Below are 27,740 nucleotides of genomic sequence, written 5' to 3'. Positions count from 1 at the left end.
CCTTTCATTTTGCTGCTGTGCCTGTTGACTCTGGAACCCAGGAGCTACTGCCACCTCCTGCCCAGGCAATATCTACAGGGTTTCCTTTGTGGCCAACATCAATATGCTGCACACTTGCGCCTAAAGAATTGGGCACAGAAATCATTCACATGCAAAACAGCGGAAATTATGCCAGATGGACTCCCATGCAATTACATGTGATTTGCAACCAAATACATATGCAGCTGCGGTTATTTTTGATATATCAGACGCAACTGCTGTAGGTGCAGTGAAACTGTGCCAAGCACATCACCCCCTTGCAACTGCACTGATGCTTGAATACTGGAAAAGAGTCTCTGCATTGTGGGATAAAACATGAAGATTGCACTTACAATTATACTTTGTGACACACAAATGTGCATGATCTCACTTCCAGGTATGGGGGGGAAAAAATTTAGACAACCTACCGCACCATGGGAACCCCCAACAAACGTTCCCTTCATGTTGGCAGCTCTGTGTACCCATTTTTGATGACCCATAAAGTTTGCCCAGGTGCAGTAACCTATAGCAACCAATAAGATGTTTGCTTTTAAACAGGTGTCCAGTAAGTACTACCTGCTGATTGGTTCCCAGGGCTGATTAGAGCCTAAGGCTAATGCCACAGGTAGGTAGCAAGCCGAAAACCCTTTGCCGAGAAAATCCCACATATGCTTAAAAATCCTCCTACATGTGCCTGCACCCGGGTGGTAGGAGGTTTTTAAAGCGTATATAGCGTATTTTCGGCAATCAATTTCTGGCTTGCCGAAAATATGCTACATACACTACATGTGGCATTAGCCTTAGCCAACCTTTCACTATATAACCCAAGGTGCAGGCACAGGTAGGAGGTTTTTGAAGTGTATATAGCGTATTCTTGGCAATCAATTTCTGGCTTGCCGAAATATGCTACATACACTACATGTGGCATTAGCCAACCTTTCACTATATAACCCAACAAGACTGGCTCACTTTATTATAAGTAGAACCCACCAGTACAATTACCAAAAGGGCTACCAGACTGTCTTTGCTGAACTGAGGCAAAGTGCAAATTTGCCCTATCTGGTCTGTGGCCACCCCATTAAATGCCATTTACTATTTAATTACAACCTAATCCATTTCCCAATAAATATTTACTAAACAATAAAGAAATGCAAAGTTAAGTATATATTTCCCCAGGAACACTTAAAAATGTGTGCCTTGCGCCACTTAGAGACGCTGCTGGAATGTGCGCCAATTAGGTAGATAGCGCCTGTTTGTTGCGCGCTACTCGCTGGAGTGAAGAGACACACATGCAGTTTCTTGAAAATTATAGAAAATAGACAAATTAAAGATTGTTATGTGTTAAATTTATAGTGGATGTATACTTACTTCGGTACTTAAGAGCAAAGCGTAGAAGCGTAGAGAAAAAACTACATTTCCCAGAGCACTTTGAGTCCGGCAAAATAGCTAGCGTGCCGAAAGGTTTGTCGGGAAACGTTGACGTCTTTTGAATGCGACGCGTTTGTTGACAAGTACAGGAGTAATGGCTCTATTTCCAGCCTTTGCAGACTCTTCTAGTTCTAGTAAGAAATCTCCTTCACGCCAAGGTAATTGGAAAACTTCTTGTATTCGTCCTTTCCCCAACTGTGTCTCCAGTATACATCACAACAGCCATCTGCAATGATATGTAAATATAATTTAAAATAAGGGAAGCCCGTTTTATTTATTAAAGATCAGTTTTGTGGCATTCATAATAAATGTGGTATTTTGTACTATAGGAGTCTATATATAATCTGTATTGTACATGAATCTTAAAGGGCACATATTGTGTGGCTTTAAAAAGAGTGTTTCCGGCTGATTTCTCCAAAAGTCCACTAGTCTTGCCCATCTGTTCCACTTCCTGCTGCCTCCTTTCCCATGCTTTGCTTTGGGGAGCCAAGGGCACTGTACTGTAGGATAGGAACCAATCAGCAGGCTGACCTGATAGGGAACTGAAGCCTGTCTTTGCTTGTGTGAGTGCAGGGCTGTGATTGGCTATCCCCCTCCTACTGTGCTTCTGGCGGGGACTGTTAGGACACACCCACCAATCATTTGAAACAGACAGGGACATGAGAGGATCTATAGGGAGCTCCAATAAAGGGGCCATTTTGTTAGCCCAAAGTTAAACCAGCACCATTAATTATTCATGATTGCCTAAAAGATTAGTGTTTTTTTTTTTATCCTATATCACTCCTTTAATAGGGCCCATGCACTAAAGGTGTGTGTTACATTTTTAGTAATGTAACTGACTGCTGCTCTGTAATATGTGAAAGAATGCTTAAAAGTGTCTTGCCATCACAATCTTATTCTAGTACATTACAATAAAGATTTAATCATTTGTTTGAAGTGTTTTGAAATTAGAGTTGCTACCTAGCCAGTAGTGAATGCAACATACTTACTTTTGTATAAATCTGTCATTTGAAAAGTCTTGCCTGATAACTGTGCCAGTATTTACATTTTTACATCAGTGGTAGTTGTCACACTGCTTGCTTTGATTAGACACTTTTTCTCTATAAAACACTGCCCTTGTTAATATGACCCTCTAAGTAGAACAAGAAAATGCTGACTGGGCAGAGAAGAGGATAATGGAAGAATACATAATATATAATACATAATAGAAACTAGGAAAAAAGGAAATATGCAAATCCCATCCCCAAACCTTGTATGTCTTATACCCCCTTCTCTTTTAAGTTGTTAGCTCAGGTGAGCATGGTCCATTGTGGCAGTGGCTAGGTTCAGGTAGATCTGGGGTTGTAAACAGCAAGAACAAATAATAAACTATATGTTCACAATGCTGTGTCCATATTACTTTTGCAGTATTCTTTAAAGGGTGTAATTTCCTGATATAATTTGTGTCTCAGAATTTCTATTTTCATTTTTGTTTCTTGTTTAAAATTGTGATCTGCCATTTCGGAGAAATGCAATGTTTATAAGCCAAAAAATGATTTGCGCTGCAGACATAAAAGACTGAGGTTTGTAATGCAATAACATTTAAACAAAGAATTTCCCAGAGATGTCAAATTTGTTTCAGTAGAGCTAGGAAAGTTCCACTATAATTATCCATAAAGCTGATAAAACCACTTAATTTTTCCAATTAAGAGATACCATGGATGTAAAAGCTACTTTTCCTGTGACCACTCTTTGCAGCTCCTTCAGTTCCCAGGCCTCTCTGAAAAGGCAGCACTCATTTCACCCAGTCATAATGCTGTCCTGTGTTGTGGATGGAATGGAGCAGCCTTTCCAGCCCTGCACATATACCTGTGGCTAGTGGCAATTAAACTCGATTACCCCACTTTTGTTACTTTTTAATCGGTTTTCAATCACTTTGTAAAGATTCCCTGCATTGTTTTAATAAGATTTAATGTTTTTTGACTTTTTCCATGTCACAGCCTCCTTCGAAGTGCAATATTTGGGTTGACATCTCCTTAGCGGGCAGCAAGGCTGCAGACATGTGAATGCCACTGTCTCAGCTCTTTATCTCCCCTCTCTTGCGAGCAGGTCCCTCCCCCTAGTGTCTCCGATCCTCATCCAGTGTAACTGCAAACCATTTTTGTGTATTGTTTATATGTACATGTTAACTGTTATGTCTTTTGTACCCCTCTATTCTGTAAAACGCTGCGTAAATTGATGGTGCTATATAAATAATAATAATAAAAAAAAGATACAAAATCTGAAAAGACCAGATTTGCATAGTGAAGACCCAGATTTCTATTTCCTAAAGAGATACTGACACCTACTTCCTGATGCTTCTACCTATTTGATCCCCAGTGTTCCTCTGTGAGGGGGTGGCCATATTTGTGCAGCAGTAGTCGTTTGTATTAGAAGCTATAGCTGTCAGGTTGAGAAGGGACAGTCAGGTTGGCAAAACAGTTAGGTTTAGGTACTTCAAGCTATACAAACCAAATGGTCAAAAATAAGAAAAAATTGAAAAAAAAACTGAACTGAAGTATTTGGAAGGTGAACAACCCCTTAAAGGAGAAGGAAAGTCATTTTGGCATTTTACTGCCAATAGATTCGCCACATTAGTGCCACCTAGAACAATATATTTATTCTGCAGAAAGCATTACCGTAAAGCAGTGCTGTCCAACTGGCGACCCCCCCTCTGTGTGGCCCCCCACCTGTCTGGCTGCTTTGATGGCTTACCTTTGAGTAAGCATTAAATGGTATCAGTACTGAGATTAACTGGCCCCCTGCATGGTTCTCATCTCATATTCAGGCTGTAATCCCTCTGTATTGTTTAAAAATGTAATCCCCTGTGTTTTTCACACCTTTTAATACCTGCATTGTTCACCCCCTGCAGTGTTCACACCTCAGGCTCAGACTGTAATCACTCCCATTGTTCACTTCTTCACACTTCAGACATAGGTACTGTAGGCAGAGTATGGCACACACAGGCAGCATAGGTCAGGGAGGGTATGGCACACACAGTCAGGGTAGAGCAGGCAGAGTATGGCACACACAGGCAGGGTAGAGCAGGCAGAGTATGGCACACCCAGGCAGGGTAGAGCAGGCAGAGTATGGCACACCCAGGCAGGGTAGAGCAGGCAGAGTATGGCACACACAGGCAGGGTAGAGCAGGCAGAGTATGGCACACACAGGCAGGGTAGGGCAGGCAGAGTATGGCACACAGAGGCAGCATAGGGAAGGCAGAGTATGGCACACACAGGCAGGGTAGGACAGGCAGAGTATGGCACACACAGACAGCATAGGACAGGCAGAGTGCTGCCTGTGTGTGCCATACTCTGCTTGCCCTATGCTGCTTGTGGGAGGTAAACCTGGCAGGGGTTTGTTGTGGGAGTTTGTTAGCAGTTGTAAATAGCCATTAAATGGTCCCGAAGGTGTGTAATTATGTACTGGGGGTTGCTCTGCTATCCACAGGGGAGGAGGAGGCATATGGAATTTAAGGGTATATCTTAATATGACATAATTCTTTCACATATGAATGATGGTTGATATCCCCACAGTAAGGACCAAGCATTTGGGATTTTGCTGTGCTACCACCATTGTGATAAAATAGGTGTGGTTTGAAGTGGGTGTGGTTTCAAAAAGGGGAGTGGTCAAAACTGGCTTCAATTAGCGGCCCTCCACCATGTATGCTAGAGAAATTCCGGCCCTCGGCACCGTAGAAGTTGAACAGCACTGCCGTAAAAATTTGAGTAAAGAGCCCTAGAAGCTTTCTCTGTTTACTTAAGATAGCAGCTGCCATTTTAAATAGCTTCCTGCTCCAGCTCTAGCCATTATAGCTGAGATCACACATTCCTAAGGGAGAGGGAAGAGAATTCTTAGCATTCTTATGGGAGGGGGAGCAGGAAAAGGGAGAGAGGAGAGGACTACACAGACTCTGGCAGGGGAATTAAGGATGTTTCTGAGAGAAAGTCAGACACTGGAACATCATGTTTACAAAAATGGAGACAAGAGATCCTGTGTTTCTTTTGATAAAGGACTCAGTGCAGTGTTTTTGTGAGTGCTTACTTACTTTTTACCTTTTCCTTCTCATTTAAAAAAATATTTTTATTATGTTCATTCATTTGTTTGCCTTTTAAATCTATAGAGTTGGACTGGCTGAGCAACAAGAGCTTCTGCACAGAAGACGCTCTTTCACTACACCAGCGTGCTTTGCAGTCTGCACAATTTCCTCAACCTGCATGCCACTCACCCAGGTATCTTGTACTATAGGCATGTTAATCTCTCCCACTTCCCTCCAGTGGAAGCATGTATAATAAAGTATTTCAGCAAATAAACTGAAATAGTAATAGTATGCTATTAATATAATGCCGCTGCTTAAAAGGGACAAAAATATTTGATGACAGAAGCAAGCCAGAAGATGTGGAAAGTGGCAAAAAAACCCACACAAGATTCCAATAAGATTCACTGGTGCCAGCTGGAATAATTATTTTTTTTTTTAGTAGTCTACTTATAAAGTAAACTTTTTATTATATATATATATATATATATATATATATATGTGTAGAAAATATCGGTGGAAGCGCATAAAATAAAACAGAAACAAAATATAGTGCAGACCATATGAATAGTATGTGCACCAAATCCCAAAAGTGCTCTACAAGTTATTTATGTTTATATTTATAAATGTTTGTAGATAACTTGTAGAGCACTTTTGGGATTTGGTGCACATACTATTCATATGGTCTGCACTATATTTTGTTTCTGTTTTATTTTATGCGCTTCCACCGATATTTTCTACATACACATTTGAGGCTCATCTAAAGGGGAGCTGATTTCAAGAGGAAGCTGCACTTGATTACATTGAAGATTTCTCACTAAGGATTATCACCGAGAAGCGCTGAGTTTCTTTGGGATGTTTCACTCCAAAAAATTTTTGTTTATATATATATATATATATATATATATATATATATATATATATACACACACACATATTTATATAATATATATATATATATACACACACACACACACACACACACACACACACACACACACATATTTATATATATATATATATATATATATATATATATATATATATATATATATATATATATATATATACACACACACAGTGTAGAAGTTAGCTGGCACTCACATCAAAGACGTAATAACTTGCCTGGGTGCAGTAGCAGATTTGTATAGTAAATTAAAGGAGTGGAACCGCACTCTCAGGTCTTATGAAAAACAAAAACATTTTTTATTAAAGAAGGACTGACATTTTTTCCAGCAATCTAACTTTTTTCAAAGTGATTCACAAACACCAAACATAGCCAGATAAACCCTAAGTGATGGGAAATGGAAAGTAAATGCGTGTTGCGTTAATTTCTTTTTACATATATCTACAACTTTTTGAAGTGCTCTCTAACATTCCACGCATATTACTGTTTCTGTAAACACTGTTTATAGTACAGGTATAGGACCCATTATCCAGAATGCTCGGGACCAAGGGTATTCCGGATAAGGGGTCTTTCCGTAATTTGGATCTTAATACCTTAAATCTACTAAAAAATCAATAAAATATTAATTAAACCCAATAGGATTGTTTTGCATCCAATAAGGATTAATTATATCTTATTTGGAATCAATTACAAGGTTCTGTTTTAATTCTACATAGAAAAAGGAAATCAGTTTTAAAATTCTGAATTATTTGATTAAAATGGAGTCTATGGGAGACAGGCATTCCGTAATTCGGAGCTTTCTGGATAACGGGTTTCACGATAAGGGGTCCGATACCTGTACTACTTACTATGTTGCCATTTCATATATGTGTATCATTTTGTTTGCAACGTCTCTATGTTCGTGTTCACTCACTTCCTTTACATTTATTTTATTTTATCTTTTTTTTTCATTTGTATGTCATTTATAAGTTTGTTTTACTATTGCACATACAATAATATGTGACACTGTGATGACGTCACTCCCCTTTACTTTTTTGCAACTTAAGGCTTATCTGGCTATGTTGAAAAAGGCTAGATTGCTCGCTGAAACATCAGTCCATTTTTAATAAAAAATGTATTTTTGTTTTCCATAAGACCTGTGAGTGCTGCAGTTCCACTCCTTGCTTTTATGTTTAGCACTCCTAAAATGCTTCTGATTGACCTAAACAACTAGAAAATCACTTATGTGATTTTGTAGGATGTTTTTGATTCTGAAAACTTTATTGAGTGAGTACATTTGATGTGTAATGTAACTCTGAAACCAAAATCTCTGCTTTAAAGTAATGCCCAACTCCTTTATGTGTATATCTAGGCAATGGAGTGTGGGGTTTGTATGTTTTATAATTGATTAATAGAGATTCTTCTATTTTATACTGCATTTTTTGGAGTGTACAATATATTGTTTGATATGCACTAAGAGACCTAAGGCTAGGGCCACACTGGACTGTTCCTCAGCCTACATATAAGTGCAGGATGAGAAACAGCCCCTCCGCTCACACCGGCTCTCTCCTTTGTCTGCACCCACAGGCATTGCATTGGCCTGAGTGCAGACATACAGAGTGGATTTAGTTGCAAAAACTTGCTCTGTGTGTCTGTACCCAGGTTTCTGGATAACAGATCCTATGAATGTTTAATAAATGTCCTTAATATATTGTCTGTATTAAACAATGATCATGTATGTTGTAGCTCCTATCATTCCCAGCTACAGTTAGGTGATCCCAGTGGTGGGCAATTAAAAAGGCAACCATTAGAAAGTTTGAAAAGCAAGTTGTAGGGCATCATTGAGTTAAATCTCTAACCTTGTGGCTGGGAGTGCACATCTTCCATAAAAATTGCATTGACTTACACTAGGTACTTTCATAAAGTGCACAGGACAATTAAGTACACTGTGATGGTGAAAGTGTTTGGACTGCAAGATTTGGGGTTCAAATCTTTGGAAGGTCATATTGCCACCCCCTAGTGTTTAATCTTCACTTTAAAAAAAAAAAAAAAAAAAGCAGAATAGCACTGGTCTAGACAATATATTATTGTAGTGTCAGTAACATGCAGCAACATGCAGAGATATTTTAGATAAAAACTAGAGCATTTTTTGTACATTTTGTACATATAGCTGAGGGAATTATTGAACAAAAAAAACACAAGCATGTTGCAAAAATCATTTTCTTGCCAATACGATGCTGTTCTACATGTGAACTGTGGATGATGACAAATTATGAACTTACTAATTTGATCTATAACAGGAGTCCATTTCAGCAAGAGCTGTTTGAAGAAAGTGGATCTGATTCTCAGGCAACAAAGAAGAAGAAGAAAAAGAAAAAAAAAAAGAAACAGAAAAAAAAGCACAAGCAAAAGAGGGGTTATGATGAGGATGAAGAAGGGAATACAAGTGACTCTGACTCAAGGCCTGAGACAAGGGAATCTAAAGAGACTGAAAGTGTGGCAAGGTATGTCTCAAATTTATTTATTTATAATGTTTAAGAGGTTTGGACAAGTCTCTGAGGATTTGGGGGGAAATAAACAACTCTCGAAAGCTTTACAGGGAAAAGATAATCATGAATTCATTTTTATTACATTTTGTTCTAAGATTGCTCTAAGATCAATCAGACAAATATTCCTCATCTCTGTTTTATGTTTTTTTTTTTTTGTTTGTTTTCTGTTGAACAATTTCCTCCTCCTTCAGTATCTCAATATTCAGTTTCTCTGCCAGGCAGGACACTTGTGTTGTGCTCCCTGGCCGTGGTATCTGGCTAGATGAAGTGCAGTCTGTGACAGAGGAGACATATCGAATTGATAAGAAATCTGACCCTGCCAACTGGGAATATAAGTCACTGTACCAAGGAGACATAGCACGGTGAGTTATTCTGCGCTGGGCACTGAAGCCTGAAAGTCATTCCAAGCACTTAGACTTGTGCAGTAAAGAAGACCTTTCTTTTTACAGACATTTTTTAAACTCAGATCATGTTCATTAAAGAATTGTAGAAATAGATAAATTACCCCATTTTTCCAGGTGGCGTTGGGTGTGTAAATAGAGATGCATATTTTAAGCCTTGCAAGCCAAGAGGCAAGTCAAAATTCCTAAAAAAATTCTATTTTGCTTTTGCCATCATTCAGGTGCACTGCTTACCAACAACTTTAGCCATTGGTGAGTGGCAGTGCTAACCTACTGGGTGGGCTCCTGTGATTGAGAGAGAGATTAAACTTTTAAATGCATTTATCTTAATTTCTGCCATACTTTTTGCTTTCTGGCTAAAGGCATCAGTTTAGGTTTGAGCCAAAGCAGAGACAGTATATATTTGTTTTTAAGCACCAAATGATCACTTAGTGCACAGGATTTTGCAAATTATTATTTTTAATACAATTTATAGTAAATGTATAGCTTTCCTTTAAGGTATGTTCAAGTAAAAATATATTCATTTTCAGGTGTATTGTATTTTCAGGTACAAACGGAAAGGAAATTCCTGTCTGGGCATCAATCCAAAGAAGCAGCAAATTAATTGGCAGGACGCATTATCTGAGAAGAAAGAAGCACGCAGGAAAAATGAGCGTTATTTTACCAAGAGCACAATGCAGCTTCTCAGTGCCAATGCAGATTTTGTGTCTTGTAAGGAAAGTGCAAGTCTGAAATCAGGGGAATTTATTCCTGTGTTAGATCCTGATAAGGATGGTGTTATTTCCTCCAGTGGCCCTATTAGCTGGGTGAATCCTTTGGGAGTGTATGATTCTTCTACAGCTCTGTGGTTGGAAGGAAAAGGGGGTCCAGAATATGATACTATACAGCCAGTACCCCGGGACAACAATATTTTGGCAAAGGTGGAGGATTATAACAAGCGGATCAGAGAATGCCCTAACGATATCCAACTATGGATGGAGTTTGTCTCTTTTCAGGTGGTTAGATCATAGCTATTCATAATATCTTGACATTTTTAGTATGTTTCAGCACTGGAAAACACTTTTCATTTCTCCTACAGTTGGGTAATTGTTCCAAAATCATAATGAAGTATGTGATTAATAGTCAGCATCTTGTTGAATTAGCCTTTTATTTTATCATTCTTGTTATTTTAGGTATCTGATTTATTTTTATTTTAAATAATAGCTTTATAATAATAATTCAGTTTTATTAAAGCAGATCTAAGCCACACCTCTTACATGTATTTAAAATAATGGCACACTGAAAATGCATATAGTGACCATGGCATTGTTTTTTTTATTTTTCTTTCTAAAGGATGAGTTGGTGAAGCAGCCCAGCATGTATTCTACCAGCAAAGGAGAGCTTGATGGCCATCGGACATCTGTGAAGCTGCTACTGGAGAAAAAACTAGCTATACTAGAAAGAGCCATTGAGAGTAATCCGGGCAGCACTGAATTAAAGCTTGCAAAGCTAAAGCTCTGTGAGGAATTCTGGGAGGCACCCACTCTTCTCAAGGAATGGCAGAAACTGATCTTCTTGCACCCAAATGACTCGCAGCTGTGGCAGAAATATCTGCTCTTCTGCCAGGGTCAGTTTAGCACTTTCTCTGTGTCCAAGATGAACAGTATTTATGGCAAATGCCTAAGCACACTGGCAGCAGTTCAGGATGGTATTATGCTTTCCCACAATGCTCTGCCAGACACAGAGAGCAACATGTATGGTGAGTATGCTTTAAAAGTCTTTTTTCCATCCTACCTACTAGATTTAAAATGGTTATTGTGTAATGGTTTTCAATAAAATATAAGATGATGATCTTTATACTTAGGAATTTCTCACTGCTTAGTGTAAATCTCCCTCTGTCCAACAAATCATTTATATTCGGCAACATTGCATTCAGCTGGAGTAACTACCTCCCCTCTTGTATTATATGCATGTAGTTGCTAGTAATCCAATAGCTTTAAAAAGGGAGGTTGCTAGAGATTGTAGTATAGCAACATTTGTAAAATAATTCTAAACTGTAAAAATGTATATTTACTTGGGAATTTGTCATATATATATACCTTGAATGCGATTTAAAGTAAATTTTATGTATGGCTTCTTGGCATCTGCGTAATTTTACTGCAGTAAAACCAAGGACACTTGTTTGTGTATTTCAGCGGGAATTTGTCATTGTCCAAAAATGTGGTTCCTTGTTTGCAAATCCTAATGCAGCAAAATGGTACCACCTAGTGGCATACTGTATAAAATATCATACATGAGAGAATATTGTGAAACATTTTTTTAGCTTTAAAAATATATTTTTTTTCATTACAGTATGTTTTTATCTTCATAATTAAATCATTCCTTTTGTATTGGATGTATTATATTTTTTAAGCTGTGACCTCTTATAATTTTAGAGGAGCCCTCAATATATTTTTGCCCAAACCAGTATATTAAGCAATGAGCACCGTGGCAGTGGGTTTATGATCATTGAGGCAGCTCATTCTTGAATACAGGGACAGAATTTTCAGGTATAAGTAGATTTTACCATAGTAACTGCAATTTCCATGAGGGATTAATGATTCAGATGGGCTTTTGTGCTTATCACGGCTGCTAAGCACAAATACCCATAGGAAATGAGTGTCGTTAAATGCATTAAGACAAATGGACACAACTACTAGTAGTAGTGTCAATTCCTTGAAATCCTTTCTGACTTTCAGAAAAGTTTTGATAAATATGAAAAAAGATCAAGCTAGAATTTCCAAATTCCAACTTTGTTAAAGGAACAGTAACACCAAAAAATTAAAGTGTATAAAAGAAATTCCAATATAATGTACTGCTGCTCTGCACTGGTACAACTGGGGTGTTTGCCTCAGAAACACTACTATGGTTTATATAAAGAATGCAGCTGTGTAGCCATGGGGCAGCCATTCAAAGGAGAAAAGGCACAGGCACTTAGCAGATAACAGATAAAACACTATTGTATTCTACAGAGCTTATCTGTTATCTGCTATGTAACCTGTGCCTTTTCTCCTTTTTTCCAGCTTGAATGGCTGCCCCCAGGGCTACACAGCAGCTTATTTATATAAACTATAGTAGAGTTACTGTGGCAAACACACAACTTTTACCAGTGCAGGGCAACAGTACATTATATTTCATTTACTTTAAAACTATTTAATTTTTTGGTGTTACTGTTCCTTTAAATATGCCCTAAAATAAATATATACAATTAGTATTCTAGATTAATGGCATAGAATGTACCTCCATCAAATTTAATTTGCTTTCTGTTTAGTGTAGGTATAACAAAGTAAGGTAGAGACAGGGGTGCAGACACATAGGGATGTTCACAAAAGATGTAGTATACATACATGTTAACCTTTCAACAGGAGCACTTGGAAGTGCCAGTTTTAGGGTGAGATAAAAGTAACTGTACACTGTGGAGAACTAAATTCCTAATGTCATGCAAGAAAAGTTCTGCCTTTACGTCCTCTTGTTTACATCTAATACAACCCCTAGTTATGGCCTACACTGACTGTTGAAACTTGCTATTTTCCTCATATAATCCAATTTTATTTTGCTCAGAAAAGGTTTTATTAAAAGACTGATATTTAAAAAGCGCTTATAAGGCTAACCATTAGATATGCTACAGCAGGGGTGTCAAACTCAATTGCACAGGGGGCCAAAATCCAAAACACACTTTAGGTCACGGGCCAAACAGGATAAACATTTATTGAACACACTAAAATTCAGTTGTCTTTGCTTAATCATAATACTTAACCTTTATTGATTAATCATTAAAATAGTTAATTATTTAAAATCGTCAAGTGAGTTCTAAATTCATTGATCAACGATAGAAGTTAAAAACACATGCAAACATACTCTATTTGGACCGTTGAATTCGTTGTAATAACCATTCACTCTCGGTTATATAGTTCAACTAATTAAAGAGCATGATTTGGTATTGCCAGGTGTAGGTACCAATTTCATAAATATATACAAGTTATTTACAAGGATGATTGAGTCCGAAGCCGGATTATTACTGTTAGTTCAGAGGATATTTGTATTGCGCACACCTGCGGTAAATACTGTCAATACTGCAGCTAGCATGGTGTGCGCAGTCTAAACCCTAGCGACCCCATTTGCTGCCCACAGCTTACTCAGCTCAGAAAGACTGCTGCTACCAATCTTTTAGCCCCCGGCTATCAGGAGCCAAGCGCGTACCTGCGGGAGTGGTGCTGGTAAGAGCCGCTATCGCACATCAGATACCAGTCACACTCGTCGGGTACAGTCGCAGAGGACCTCACTACTGGTCCCGCTCCCCTTAATTAACGCAGGAAGTGTTCAGCAAGGCAGCTGAAGGGCTGCATTATGGGATCTGTAGTTTATTGTGTGGCGCTTCATATCGCCGGCTCATTAAAAACAACAATAATAATAAAATGATCTTGCGGGCCAGATATAATTACACTCCGGGCAAGATGTGGCCTGCGGGTCACGAGTTTGACATGTGCTACAGTTTCCACAACCAGCACTTATCATGCTTATTACTTTTCAATATACAGATAGTTTTACAATTATAGATGAAGAGTAAATATACTGAACTAGTTTTTCTGTTTTAATTATATCAGTAACTGCTGTATGTCAGTTTTGCAGTGTTGACTGGGTGGGGGGAGGCACATTTTTCCACAGTGCAGGGTGTAAGGGTTCAGCATGTTGTCAATGATATGGATGCAACTATATGTTCTATATGTATTTTTTACCTGTTTTACATTCAAATTTATTATTAACAAAACATTATTATATGGAATTATTGAGGGTCACAGTCCAACGATTTTGGGGATGTTTCTTTATCATTCTCCTTGTTTTTGCAACCTGTAATAGTGTTTATCTGCCCCCACAGATATTTTTCTGCAACAGTGCCAGTTCTTACGCCAGGCTGGACACACAGAGAAAGTAATATCCTTATTCCAAGCTCTTACTGACTTCACATTTTATAAACCGGACAGTGTTAAGGATATGACAACCAAAGAGCAGGTGTGTAAAATAAAGAAAAAGCAAATATTAAAAATTGTTCAGTGGTGACCTGCAGTAAGTAGGGGATCTTGCATATGTACGCAAACCTGCTCCTGGTTTAACTGGGCAGAAACCAAAAACTGCAGTCTGCTTGTATGTCTGAGCTGTAACTAGCAGGGGATTTTGCATATGCATTATTTGTCTTATAAAAATCCTTATATACATAGTCACTTTTAAACAAAAACGTTTTCATCTATTGCTTATCTTATAGTATTTTTTGCCACTACAGCTTGTTACATTAATCAGATCTGTGAAGCTTAGTTTCTGTTTTAGGGATAAAATGTTGAACATTTTAGCTCAATCATTTATAAAGTTATACTTATATTGCAAAGTTGCTTGAAATCATACTTACTTTTCAAAAAGTTGTGTTTGGGTTGAATTCCCCTTTAAATTATCTTTTTTGTTCCGCTGCTCACTAGTTTGGAGTTTAAATTCTTTACAGTATGCAGCTGGGCTAAATAATACAGATTTCTCTATTTGCGTACTCTGTGATCTCCCACATAGCATACTGAATACTTTGATACCTGTTTTCTATTCTATACAGTTCTCTGATACTTTACACTAAATAAAACATTTTGCCAATTTTACAAAAGGTCTACTATGGGGCCGATTTACTAATCCACGAACGGATTGAAAGTGTCCAAATGCGTTTTTTTCGTAATGATCGGTATTTAGCGTTTTTTTCGTCGCCGTCGCGACTTTTTCGTAAATTGTCACGACTTTTTCGTAGCCATTACGACTTGCGCGAATTGTCGCAACTTTTTCGTAGTCGTTGCGAAAAAATCGGAAAGGTTTGCCCACCATTTACTAGCGTTCAATACGAAAAACTCGTGACAATTCGCACAAGTCGTAACGGCTACGAAAAAGTCGTGACAATTCACGGAAAAGTCGCGACGGCGACGAAAAAAAACGCAAAATGTTCGTTTCCAATCCGATTTTTTCCCATTCGTGATTCGGATTCGTGGATTAGTAAATCAGCCCCTATGTGTTTAATCTGTGGTCTCTGCATTCTTACACAGCCCTTTGGGCAACATATTTGAGGTTGGGACTCAGTGGGACAAATTTTGTCAGCAACAGCAACTGTAAAAAAATTAGCCTGTAGATTTTCTGCTAAGTTTCTTTTACTCTTTGCAGCTCAAAAGCTATTTACAACTCAGCTCTGTATGAGCTAATGCCTCATGGCCAGGCACAGATTATGCCCCCCCCCCCCCCCCCCGTTGTTCTGTCTCTTTCTCATTGCCTCACAGCATGGTTCCTTGCAGCACTGCAGCTGCACTGGAAACCTTCCTGTGGGCCCCACCTGGAAACAGGCCATGCTGCAGTTACACTCTCTGCCCCATGGTAGTGTCACCACTCGATTGGCATATTCTGGTTGGTGCCCAAAGGTTCCAGCTGTCCCAGTTGTGTCAGGACAATCAAGATATAAGTCACAAGGCACTCTCTCACTAGTCTAACTTTAGAATAGACTGTTTAAGTGTTTACTATATTATTAGGGTAATTACATTCTTTCTCTCTTTATCTTCATAATGTTTTTTTCTTACTTTGGATACATCAGTTAAGTTTTATTAAAAGATAAAACTTAAAAATGCCTTTGTTTACCCCAAACTGTGTAAGAAATACTTTTTACTTCCATGCGTTAATGTCTGTGGTACATGGGCATTTTGACTGCAGATGGTGCTTTTGGGTAGAAAAGCAGTGGTCACTGATAACCTGTCACCCCATCTTGTAGCAAAGTATATGACATGCTCTGCCTCTGGCTGACACAAGCAAAACAGGTGAAATGTGCTTTTAGAAGCCCACCTTGGTGTTCTCTGTAGGATGATGTAATATGCCCTAATATCTTGTTGTTTATTGAAAGGGGTGAGATGTTGATATTCAAATAATTCTTGTATCCATTCTGATGGTAAGTACTGTGCTTCTATGAACTTACAGTGCCTGCTCTGTACACAGACATGGTCCACAGGTCCATAAATGCCTATTTTTGTTTCTATTTTACTAATGACAGTGATTCATATTTGCAGTTGCATTTTTGTACTATTTTATATTTTTGTTTTATTTCAGCTTTTCTTCCTAAGGTTCTAAAAACATTTAACATTCTGTTTTTCCACCAGGTTGACTTTTTTGAGCCTTTTTGGGACAGTGGGGAACCTCGTTTTGGTGAGAAAGGAGCAAAGGGATGGAGCTCCTGGATGCGCCAACAGGAGAGAGGGGGCTGGATCATCATTAACAATTTGGGTAATGTAGTATCTTCACAAAGATAGGGCCTGTATTTATTATCTTACTGCTTAGTGTTCCCGTGCAACTTATCTGCAACTGCTTCTCCAAGGATTTAACTTATGTCAGATGGCAAATTATGTGAAAATAGTAATTTATTTCCTGTTACAGGCATAAGCAAAGGTAAAATAGTGTGGAAGTGATCATATAGATGTCATATTAGCTCCTAAACTTTAAAACAAACAACTTTTCCATTTAAACTTAGTCCTTTTTGAAAAAAAGCAGTTATTTTCTGAACTTCAGGTTTTGCTTTTTAATTTAATATTCCAGACAGCGCCTATTAAGGTCCGAAATGGTGACTCTCCTCTCTGGCTTAGGCAAAAAAAAAAAAAACAAGAATGACATCTAAATTAAGTTTTGATCAAAGGGAATGCAGGCAATGTACAAGGTGTGATTTAAGAACAGACACAGAGGATACTGATTTATTGCCTGAGCAGGAATGTAGAGAAATGCCAGTGGCTCGGGCATTAAAAGGTACCTATCATCAAAAATGTTTTCCCCACTGAATATGTGGGCTAATAGAAGCCACTTTCCAGTTGGGGGAAACAATAATTTTTCTTTTCAAAAAATTGCCCCCTGCGAGCACTAAGTCACTTGCATCAGCAGAAAGAAGACTGCCATGTGGCAAACGTGTGTGCATAATGAGCACATGCCCCAGCTTGCTCATTATCTGCATGTGTGTGATGTAAGATTGTGGGGCTGTGTCCACTGCTCATACATCACACGCATGTGAATAAAGAGCAAACCCAGAGACTCACTTATTAGGCGTGCTTGTCACCCAAACATGGCTGCTAGCTTCCTCCTGGGGTGGGGCTTGGCACTTGGCACAGGGGGCAGTTTTTTGGAAAAAAAATATTGTTTCCTCCAACTGGAGTCTGGGCCTCCAGTGGGGGAAACCATTTTAGATGTCCTTTAACAAAGGCTGTATGTAAAAAGCATAACCCAAATTTCATTTAGGTCAGAGCATAATGACTTAATTCTTGAGCATGGTACATACAGTACTTTGAGGCCCATTTATCAGCATTCTAATTTTGGTGGTTTTAAAGGTTTTTAAAGCCACAACTAAACTCATTTCCACTAAAGCCACAAATGTCTATACATCTATTAAAAGATCTGAATTTAAAAAGCATGAAGGAAAAAAGATGCAGAAAAAATGCGCTGGCACTTTACATATACATGTTATTAATTCTAATAATACAAATATTCACCTGTCTCTATCCAGTGATTTATGAGCTAAGATGCCATCATGGGACATGCAGGGAATTCTAGTTCAACAGCAGCTGTGATGACACAGACTGGAAAAATGATACATGATTAAACTGACTGACATTGCAGCATTTATATTTTGTTGGAAATTAGTAGAGATTGGGTCTTGCAAACTGTTTTTTTGCTGCTCCGTGCTTTGTATTTAATAACTGAACACATATTTCTCTGCACACCATAGCTCTTGTCCCAGTGGATTTTGAGATTTGGGTGAGTCTAGAAATGTGACTTATTGGACCGATACATTTGCAGTTCAGTGTATTTCAAAAACTTGATCAGCATTTGATGTCTAAGAGAGAATCTGTTGTAGATGCTCACATTTTTTACCGTGTGTAATTTTTTTCTAGTGGAGGATGATGAAGACGAAGCAGATGAAGAGTTAAGCATAAGAGGCAAAAACTGTCCCAGATACAAGATTTGGTTGGATGTTGAATGCTCAAGGGAAGCAAGGCACTGGTTGCCATGGCGTCCAGACACCACAAAAAAGCAGACAGAGGATGAATGTGAGGATCCAGAGAGGCAGGTAAGGTATAGGGTATATGTTTGGCTGGTACCAGGGCTCCTGATTTAGGTCAGTGACACACAGAGCTACTTGTCGCAGCTACATAATAGGCAATACTAATGATTGTATCTATGTGTGGCATTTTGTAGCTATGGCATGTAGCTGGCTGCAAGTAGCACCATATGTCATAGCCCTTAACATAAAGAGATGGGCTGCAGTTTGAATATTGTCAAGAAGTTAAACCACCTTTTTCATAATATTATTGATGTATTAAAATCATAGAATTAAGGAATGTAGTTTTATTGGTTGTAGCCTATTCCTAATGTCTTCTCCTTTTTGTGTTTTCAGGTTCTTTTTGATGATATTGGCCCGTCAATGTTCAAGATCACCAGTCCTCAAATGCAGTTCCAGCTCTTTAAATCATTCCTGCATTTTCTTGGGGTCCCCTGTGGGGCTAACATTTCCCCACGCTGCTTTTACCTTGCTCTTGATGAGACCTCCATCTTTGATCATGTTTCTCCTTATGAAATGCTGCTTAACTCGTTTGAAATCCCTCTGTCTGGAATCGGTACAGTTGGTCATTTAGACACATTAAGCAGAAGCAGGCAACAAATAGGATACTTTAAAGAAGGGGAAACCTTCATACAAAATATCTTTCAGTCAGCTCTGTCACTTTTACATGGAGAAGAGAAGAGGAACATCTCAGTTTGGTGGCTTCAGTATGAAATTTCAAAGGTATATTTAACTTCTGACATTCACCATAGTATAAAACATGTGAAAGAGAGAGAATATCAGTTTAAATGCCATGGAAGAAAGAATAGAGAGAAGAAAAGTTTCTAACGCATAAAATACCAGTTAGAAAAGTAACGTTTAAAATAATGAATACATAAATACAATCTGTATTATTATTATTATTAACATTTATTTATAAAGCGCCAACATATTCCACAGCGCTGTACAATAGGTGGGTTTCATACATTGGACATACAGAGTAACATATAAAGCAATCAATAACCAATACACGAGGTGAAGAGAGCCCTGCCCAAAAGAGCTTACAATCTACAAGGAGAAAGGGTTGAGACACAAGGTGTGGGAATGGGCATGACCAGAGTTGTGAGAGGTGCGGCACAGGGTATTGCTTTTAGCAGCACACTGAGGTTATTTTAAACTAGATTAGGGTAAGCTTCTCTAAATAAATGCGTTTTAGAGATCTCTTGAAGGCAAAGAGATTGGGAGAAAGTCTGACAGATTGTGGGAGCGAATTCCAGAGAAGGGGGGCAGCCCTTGCAAAGTCTTGAATGTGAGTGTGTGAGGAGGGAATGAGAGGGGAGTTGAGGAGCAGGTCAGTAGGGAGTGTAACAAGCGGGTTGGATGGTACCTAGAGATAAGTTCAGAGATGTAGGGTATTATTAAGAGAGCACATATAATGAAAAAGCCATAACTAGCAATAGTACAACCAATTTCTCAAAAGCAATCCATGACTGAAATCTAAAAAGAAATTTATCAAGCAAAGATTTATTTCATTTTAGCAGCGATTCTTTTTGCTCGACATCTCATTCAAAATAAATTGTGGGCATGTCAGTAACAGTGATATCGGGAGGCAACCATAGCTTCTAATTGACAGCCCTTTCAAAGTGTATTTATGTTTTTTAAAATAGGCAGATTCAAATTTTAATATTTTATTTTATTTGAAGGCACTCCTCATATGCTAAAGTTGAAAAGGCCCTTAATATTCATTTAAATAGTAGTAGCCTACTGCAATATTCTTAGACAGAGTTGCTTATACTGGATTTATAAGAGCCAATACTAGCATAGCATTTGCATGAATGGTTATGGGTTTTTTGTTTATTATTGCTTTGTGGAAAATTTTTTATAAATTTTTTGTCATTTTTTGTCATTGTGTCTTTTTAAGTTTGATGTCTCTGAAATAGGGATGTACAGTTTGCTGGCCTCCACATCCAGGATGGGTGTTGTACATAAAAAAATTAAAGAGATTGTAGCTTCTATGGCAAAAGTTCATTAACTTATCGGAGGAAAACATTTATTGCATGATTTCTTCCCCAGGTTGTTTGGTGCCTGCAAGCAAATAACAAGAAAAAGCTGAGATCTCAGGGCAAGAGGAGCAAGCGATTGGCAAAGAGCCTACTGAAGGAAGCATCAAACAGAAACAGTCTGGCACTCTGGAAGGAATATGCTCTTCTAGAATGGCTTCTGGGCAATATTGATGATGCCCGAAAGGTGTTTGATACAGCCATAAGCTTAGCAGGAAGCAAAGGGTTAAAGGACCAGGAATTATGCAGTTTGTGTCTGCTGTATTCAGAACTGGAAGGGAAGCTACTGGACAATCCAGAGGAAAATGCGGGGTCCCGTGCTGTTCATATACTTACCAGCCTTACAGAAAGCTCTCCTTACACTCCCTATAATAGCCCTGAGCATGCTATTAGTATTCTGAAAGCACGCAAAGTATATGAACACGCCATGCAGGACTGCCTGAGGCAACAGCCACATTGGGGGCGTGTTAGCTTATCTGGATGCTTTGCACTTTTTCAGTATCTAACTGTGAGCGTTGATGCTGCTGTTGTGGTATTAAGACAGGCTGCTGACATCCCAATGACTCCTGAAACATTGGACAATGTTGCTCAGAACGCCAGCAGCCCATTGCAAGCAATTACACTGATGCACACAAATCTGCTCAGACACCATTATAAGGTCAGTGTCTATCCTCTGAGTCCACTTAGAGACATACTGATGTCTGCCTTAAAGACATATCCCTGCAATGTTTCTCTGTGGAAATCCTACATCAGAACTGAAGGTAAATTACACAATGCCAGCAGGGTGAGAAGGTTTATAGACAGTATCAGGAGAATGACACCAGCTCTGGAACCATGTCTGTTCGCCATCAGAGCAGAGGAGGACAGAAAAAAAATAGTAGAATCTGTACAAAGGTAATGTATGACCCCTAACCTTATCCGTACAATATATTTTCCTTGTAAATGTTAATTTGCAATAGTGCACATGTACACGATAATAATACCTGGTATGGCAAGTCTTTTCTGATTATTTACATATTACTAGACCTTTAATTGTTTGTATTAGAGCATATGGTAACCTTAATTCTTAAAGTCATTTTAAAGAATAAAAGCATGCATGTGATGATCTGGGTGCCTTTTCACTGCTATAAACAGTTAACCCCTCTAATAATGGTTGGCAATTCCCTTAAAACCTTCCGTTGTCTATTAAGAAGCTAGACTGTTACAGCAACAAGCAAAATAGACAACAAACGTTCATTAAACTTCTTTTGACTCATCTACTATAATTGGTATACAAGGGGGGGGAGGTTCAGACAGCTAATGGAGATTAGCCCAAAAAACATAAAAGCGTGATTTTTTTTTTGGGTACAATGCTAGGTAAATAGCAACACCTTTTTTTCATAGAATTTAACACTCCTGCACAACTGCATAAAATTAATACTTGTGCTTTTACATGGTGATGGTGTTATGGTGGCAAAATTTGTATGTTTTTAATGGCTTTTTACACATTTTTATCAATATTACCTATATTGTACTTGATTTGTACTTGTGTGAATTGCCCATACTGTTGTGGAAACTAGTGTATTTTTCTCTGATAATTGCTGTTGTTTTTTGCAGGCCAGATCAAGGGGAGGTTCACTCTATTTTCCCTGAAACTGGTTTGTCCAATCGAATCAAGGCCCTTTTTGAATATGCTCTTCAAAGTGAATATGGTTCCAGGTGCCCTCTGCTCTGGAGGCTGTACTTGCACTTTATGGTATGTATTTAATTGCAGATTAACTACTGTGGCAGTTTAGAGAGTTTAGGATAATTCCCCACGGGGATTACTCGCCCATGATAAATCTTTGCTCCCTGGAAATTCCTTTCCACTGGCAATAAATAAAAAACTGGCCCATATGTGACCACCTATAACCACTGCACAATAAGTGCTCACACCCTTTGTCTGCTGCGTTCTTGATAAGAGTCTGGACAAGGAATTGAAACATGAATATGGTGATATATATTTTATTTTCTTTCTTCCTCTGCCCCCTTCTTTTATTCAGTGTGTGATAGATGAGATCAGTAGGCTGATGAAACTGGTAGAATACTTTACCCAGAAAGTATAGGGTCAGATATATATCTAGAACAGTGCTGTCCAACTGGCGGCCCGCGACCCCCCTCTGTGTGGCCCCCCACCTGTCTGGCTGCTTTGATGGCTTACTCTTGTGTAAGCTTTAAATGGTATCAGTACTGTGATTAACTGCCCCCCCTGCATGGTTCTCACCTCAGATTCAGGCTGTAATCAGGCTGTATTGTTTAAATATGTAATCCCCTGTGTTGTTCACACCTTTTAGTTTCTGTATTGTTCACCCCCTGCAGTGTTCACACCTCAGGCTCAGGCTGTAATCACCCCCATTGTTCCCCTGTTCACACCTCAGGAGCAGTAGAAACCCACAAATAATCCCTGCACACTGCAAAAAGAACATATACTGAGGTGGTACTTCAATTAAAAAGTTTTTTAATATATAGTTATTTTGCAGACTGTAGGAGCAGTGCCAGCATTGTGTCACTGTAGGCTGCCTGTGTGTGCCATACACACAGGCATCATAGGGCAAGCAGAGTATGGCACACACAGGCAGGGTAGGGAAGGCAGAGTATGGCACACACAGGCAGAGTATGGCACACACAGGCCAAGTATGGCACAAACCAGCCAAGAATGGCAAACACAGTGAGAGTATGGCACACGCAGGCAGGGTAATAAAGGCAGAGTATGGCACACACAGGCAGGGTAGGGCAGGCAGAGTATGGCACACACAGGCCAAGTATGGCACAAACCAGCCAAGAATGGCAAACACAGTGAGAGTATGGCACATGCAGGCAGCGTAATGAAGGCAGAGTATGGCACACACAGGCAGGGTATGGCACACACAGGCAGGGTATGGCACACACAGGCCAAGTATGGCACAAACCAGCCAAGAATGGCACACACAGTGAAAGTATGGCACACAGACAGGGTAGGGAAGGCAGAATATGGCACACACAGGCAGGGTAGGGAAGGCGAGTATGGCACACACAGGCAGGGTAGGGCAGGCAGAGTATGGCACACACAGGCAGGGTAGGGCAGGCAGAGTATGGCACACACAGGCAGGGTAGGGCAGGCAGAGTATGGCACACACAGGCAGGGTAGGGCAGGCAGAGTATGGCAGGTTTTTGCTGTACTACAACCATTAATATGGGTATGGTCATGTGATAACATGGGTGTGGTTTCAAGTAGGTGCGGTTTCAAAAAGGGGAGTGGTCAAAACGGGCTTCCATTATCGGCCCTCCACCACGTAGGTCGGAAAAATTCCGGCCCTCGGTACAACAGAAGTTGGACAGCACTGATCTAGAAGCACAAATCAAGTTTTGTAAAATCATTCCATAGTTACACTAAGAAAATTTCAAATCCAAATCCCCAAATCAGATACAACATTTGGAATGTGCTTCTCTCTTGTGATTATTAAATATATATCGTGTTTTATTTAAGGTGTCTTTGGGAAACAAGGAGAGAAGCAAAGGCCTGTTCTACAAAGCAATACAGAGCTGCCCATGGGCAAAGGTGAGACCAGAGATTTCCTTGGACCTTAATGCCAGACAATTCCTATTTCCTGGTCATACTGGGTGGGACTTATTGTCATATTTATGTTAAAATACATTATTATGTGTGCACTGGCTCTGCTGAAGGGAATTGGGTACCAAAGATGGGGACACACTGGACAACCTAGTTTCCTATTTGTTTTTAAAGTAAAGGTCTGGCAGTAGCACCAGTTGCAGTTCATTTGAAGTAAAACCTTCTATTCTGAAAATAAATGAGGCAAGCATAATTTGAACATGAATAAAATGAGAAATGGTGGGGACAATAGTATTTACACTGTTATAGGCTATTTATTAATAGAATATTGTCATTATTATTGTACTGTAGAAAAAATAGTTTTACTTCTAAAAGAAATGCTCCAGTCAGTGTTTATGAGGGAAAATCGCCTAACCCACACGTGAGTGCAGGTTGTTGGCCTTCAAGTGAATGAGAGGTGAAATTCTGTGAATGTTTATGTGTGCTGACTTTTGGGTCTATTTATGTCACCCTAGATAAAGAATCTTCACAGTGTGGTTAAATATTGGTTTAGAGATATGGGTAGGGGAGTTATGTAATTAAGGTTTCTGGGGTGGGAGGTCATTTTTAGTAAATTAATTGTGCCCCATATTGTTAATAGGAGGGTTGCCTGGAGTGGGGACAGGGGGCATTCCTGCCTGATGCTCACCATTAGAGGGAATTGTTATGAAATGGTCTTGACAGCATCAAGCAATACTATAATACTAAACTATAATCAGTGGAAGTCTCTTGATAAATGTATAATTGATTGCAAAGTGCACCAAAGAAAAGTCTTCTGTGCGATACTGACTACCATTTGTTTTATTCTATTCAGTATCTATTACCACTGTAGGTGCCTTGCTAAAGAAGACTCGTTTTCAGTTGAATCTATTATGGTCTTATGCATATGATGTGTCAGTTCTCAGTTTCAGAGTTTAGCACTTCTAGTTTACTTTTAGTTGTAAGACATTTTAAACAGCTTTATATATACAACTCCTTGTGTGTAGGGCTGCAGGGATTTAAGCACAGCCTATATGAAAGTAAATGTTGAGAGAGTTTTGTAATTTGTGACCCATTTCTTTCGTTTTTGCAGTATGGTATTGTTTCTGCTGTGCTGAGCCTTTTTTTTATTTGTTGTCTAAGCACAGTTCACTGGAGCACATACAGGTCTGTACTTCAAAAATAGGCTCTGGCGTTTCAAGTACACAGAGGCCCAAACAACCCCCACAGGCCCACTAAATAGTGACTGTCAATGGCACCTTACAGCAGCCCCTCTGTCATTTGCCAGAATCCACACAACTGCCAGTCTGGGCCTGAGCACATATACATATTAACGGAGAGCTTTACCAGAAAACCTACAGGTGTTTTAAATAAAAGTGATCATGATTTGTAAAATGTGGGCCAAATTTTCAGTATGCAGACTAAGGCTGATGCCACACGAGGCGTAGGGCTGAATTTTTCGGCAAGCGGAAAAGCGCTTGCCGAAAATTCAGCCCTACGCCTGCTACTTGTGCCTGCACCCGAATGAATGGGATACGCTCGGGTGCAGGCACATGTAGCCGATATACGCATGAAAACGCGAGAGAATGCAAAGTCTCACGTTTTCATGCGTATATCGGCTACATGTGCCTGCACCCGAGCGTATCCCATTCATTCGGGTGCAGGCACAAGTAGCAGGCGTAGGGCTGAATTTTCAGCAAGCGCTTTTCCGCTTGCCGAAAATTTCAGCCCTACGCCTCGTGTGGCATCAGCCTAAGTTGCACATTTATCAAAGCACGATGACCACGATTACAAAAAATTAATATTTTTTCTAACGTTTAGAACTTTTCGCACTGACCACGATAATATATATATATCATTAAAATACGCAACTTTTTGTGCAAAAGTCGAATTTTTCACAATGACTAGGAACATATCGGATTTCATTCAAGCCATTGAGCCTTATGGAAGGCTTCTAAAATCATGCATTGAATTTTCAAAGTCAGAAAGGTTTTCGTGCCGTTTACGATGGTTTGGATAGGGAAATTTCGGAACTTTCAGGTTACAACCACGATATTTTCGTACGATCATGACACAAATCTTCGCACAATTTACGCACATCAGAAATTATCGTGGTTACTAAAAAATTTTTCCAATCGTGCGTTTAACAATCCAAATTCATGCTTTGATGAATGGGCCCCCAAGTGAATGATTTACATAAATGGCTTTAAATTTCTGTTGTTGCTTGATGTTTAGATTCAGATTCAAGGCTAATGTCACTTTTGGCCTTCTTTCTGCCAGCAGACATATGAAAAGCTTGTTGTTGGCTTAAAAACAAAAAATGCATTAAATGAATTTTTGAGATAAAAACCATTAGAGCCAATGACAGGCTGCATGGGTGGTTTGGGACATTAGTGAGTCTGCAGTTTCTAGAGACCGAGTGTGCCACCTTGTTCATGTAGTTGCATCATTTCACAATTTTGTTTTACTTCTCTACTCCACTTACTCAGGCACTATACTTGGATGCTGTAGAATATTTCCCGGAGCAGCTGCAAGAGACCATTGATCTAATGACTGAAAAGGAGCTGAGAGTACGAGTTCCCCTAGAGGAACTGGATCTGCTGCTGGAAGATTAAACCACAGAATTATTGAATTGTTTCCCTTCTGGGCAACATCTCTAAAGCAACAAACTTGTACAATACATTTTATAATATATATTTATTTTTAAGGAAAAACAATAAAATACATCCACACCCAAAAGTTTCCGCTTTATAAATGTGCAAGATAAGTAGGTTGGTTCTTTTTCCCAAAAATGATGTGTGAGTTACTTAACTCAAACAGGGTGTCCTTTATGATTGCTGGAGCCGAAAGGCTCAACCAGTCATAAATCTGCCCCTTAGATTGACTTCTTTGATGCCAAATGTATTGCTCTTTGTCTACCCCAGGCCAAAAGAGTTAAATCATATTAGCTTGTGAAGATGCAGTTTTAAGACTGTGCCACAACAAGATATCAGATATACTTATGTTAAATTGCAACAAGACATAGAATTTTATATTTCAAAATGTTAAGCGCTCACATGACCAATAATCCAAAGATTTGCCATTAACACCAAACGCTCACCAATTGCGAGTGATTTATGATGGTATAGAATAAAGATTCTGTAACTTGTTTTTTCATTTGTTATAAGACTACTGTTTTTTTTCCGAAGCAGGACCACTTTTGGGCCACTTTCTTAAATGCCACTTCAAAGGGGAATAGCCAATATGGGGACCAAATAGGTATATAGTGGAAACACTGTTTGACAATGGGATGAATCCCAAAGATTTGTGGAGTTATTTATATTTGTTAGAAGGTGGCTGGGAAATAATGTTTGTTCCATGGTAGCAGTTGGTGGAGAGGTTTTGAACAACCTCTGTTATTAAAAGTAATTGTAGAAACCTGGAAAATATAGTTCACACCTCTCTTGCAATGTCTAGAATGTAACAAATTAACAGCCAGCTGATCCAGGGTACTATTTTGTCTGTTGGCCCAAAATCCAGACTTTTCCACTCCATTAAATTGCAGGGTAAGAATTGTTCCACCATGGCTCTTTTTTATAGAAAATAAATATTAAAGGACCAAACTCGATTTTCATGCGCTATAAAATACAAGTATGGGATCCCTTATCTGGAAACCCATTAT

The 27,740-nt window shown here is 39.0% G+C and overlaps 1 protein-coding gene and 1 long non-coding RNA gene across 4 annotated transcripts; one reads left to right on the top strand and one right to left on the bottom strand.

Annotated features, from left to right (window-relative positions):
* Positions 1-89: 89 nt before the first annotated feature.
* LOC101732164 lies at positions 90-1,473 on the bottom strand. The gene is made up of 2 exons (XR_208932.2): positions 1,387-1,473; positions 90-120 (listed from the first exon to the last, which is right to left on the bottom strand). It is a non-coding gene; the product is annotated as an uncharacterized LOC101732164 (long non-coding RNA).
* Positions 1,437-27,238, top strand: nrde2 (NRDE-2, necessary for RNA interference, domain containing). 3 transcript variants are annotated; one of them, XM_031890600.1, is made up of 14 exons: positions 1,437-1,604; positions 5,588-5,696; positions 8,687-8,890; positions 9,127-9,297; positions 9,884-10,331; positions 10,669-11,074; positions 14,231-14,364; positions 16,515-16,638; positions 18,288-18,463; positions 18,791-19,177; positions 20,507-21,387; positions 22,090-22,228; positions 23,978-24,049; positions 26,569-27,238. In XM_031890600.1, exons 1-14 carry the CDS (start codon positions 1,541-1,543, stop codon positions 26,692-26,694), a joined length of 3,441 nt encoding a protein of 1,146 aa, XP_031746460.1. In that variant the 5' UTR covers positions 1,437-1,540; the 3' UTR covers positions 26,695-27,238. The 3 variants fall into 3 exon arrangements, with proteins under 3 accessions (XP_031746460.1, XP_031746461.1, NP_001072867.1); XM_031890601.1 differs by having other exon boundaries at positions 9,142-9,297; positions 26,569-26,818; NM_001079399.1 differs by having other exon boundaries at positions 1,489-1,604; positions 9,154-9,297; positions 26,569-26,818.
* Positions 27,239-27,740: the final 502 nt, after the last annotated feature.

Source organism: Xenopus tropicalis, chromosome 8 (genome assembly GCF_000004195.4).
Source record: "Xenopus tropicalis strain Nigerian chromosome 8, UCB_Xtro_10.0, whole genome shotgun sequence".
In the NCBI taxonomy this organism is placed as follows: domain Eukaryota; kingdom Metazoa; phylum Chordata; class Amphibia; order Anura; family Pipidae; genus Xenopus; species Xenopus tropicalis.
Note: the sequence above shows the minus strand (reverse complement) of the source record. Positions and strands in the feature narration are given on the sequence as shown.

Excerpts from the sequence above, each read along its gene's own strand:
- nrde2 (XM_031890600.1), top strand. The coding sequence starts at position 1,541 with ATGGCTCTATTTCCAGCCTTTGCAGACTCTTCTAGTTCTAGTAAGAAA. Across the intron at positions 11,075-14,230 it reads CACAGAGAGCAACATGTATG|ATATTTTTCTGCAACAGTGC; the intron begins GTGAGTATGCTT and ends CTGCCCCCACAG. Across the intron at positions 16,639-18,287 it reads GATCATCATTAACAATTTGG|TGGAGGATGATGAAGACGAA; the intron begins GTAATGTAGTAT and ends ATTTTTTTCTAG.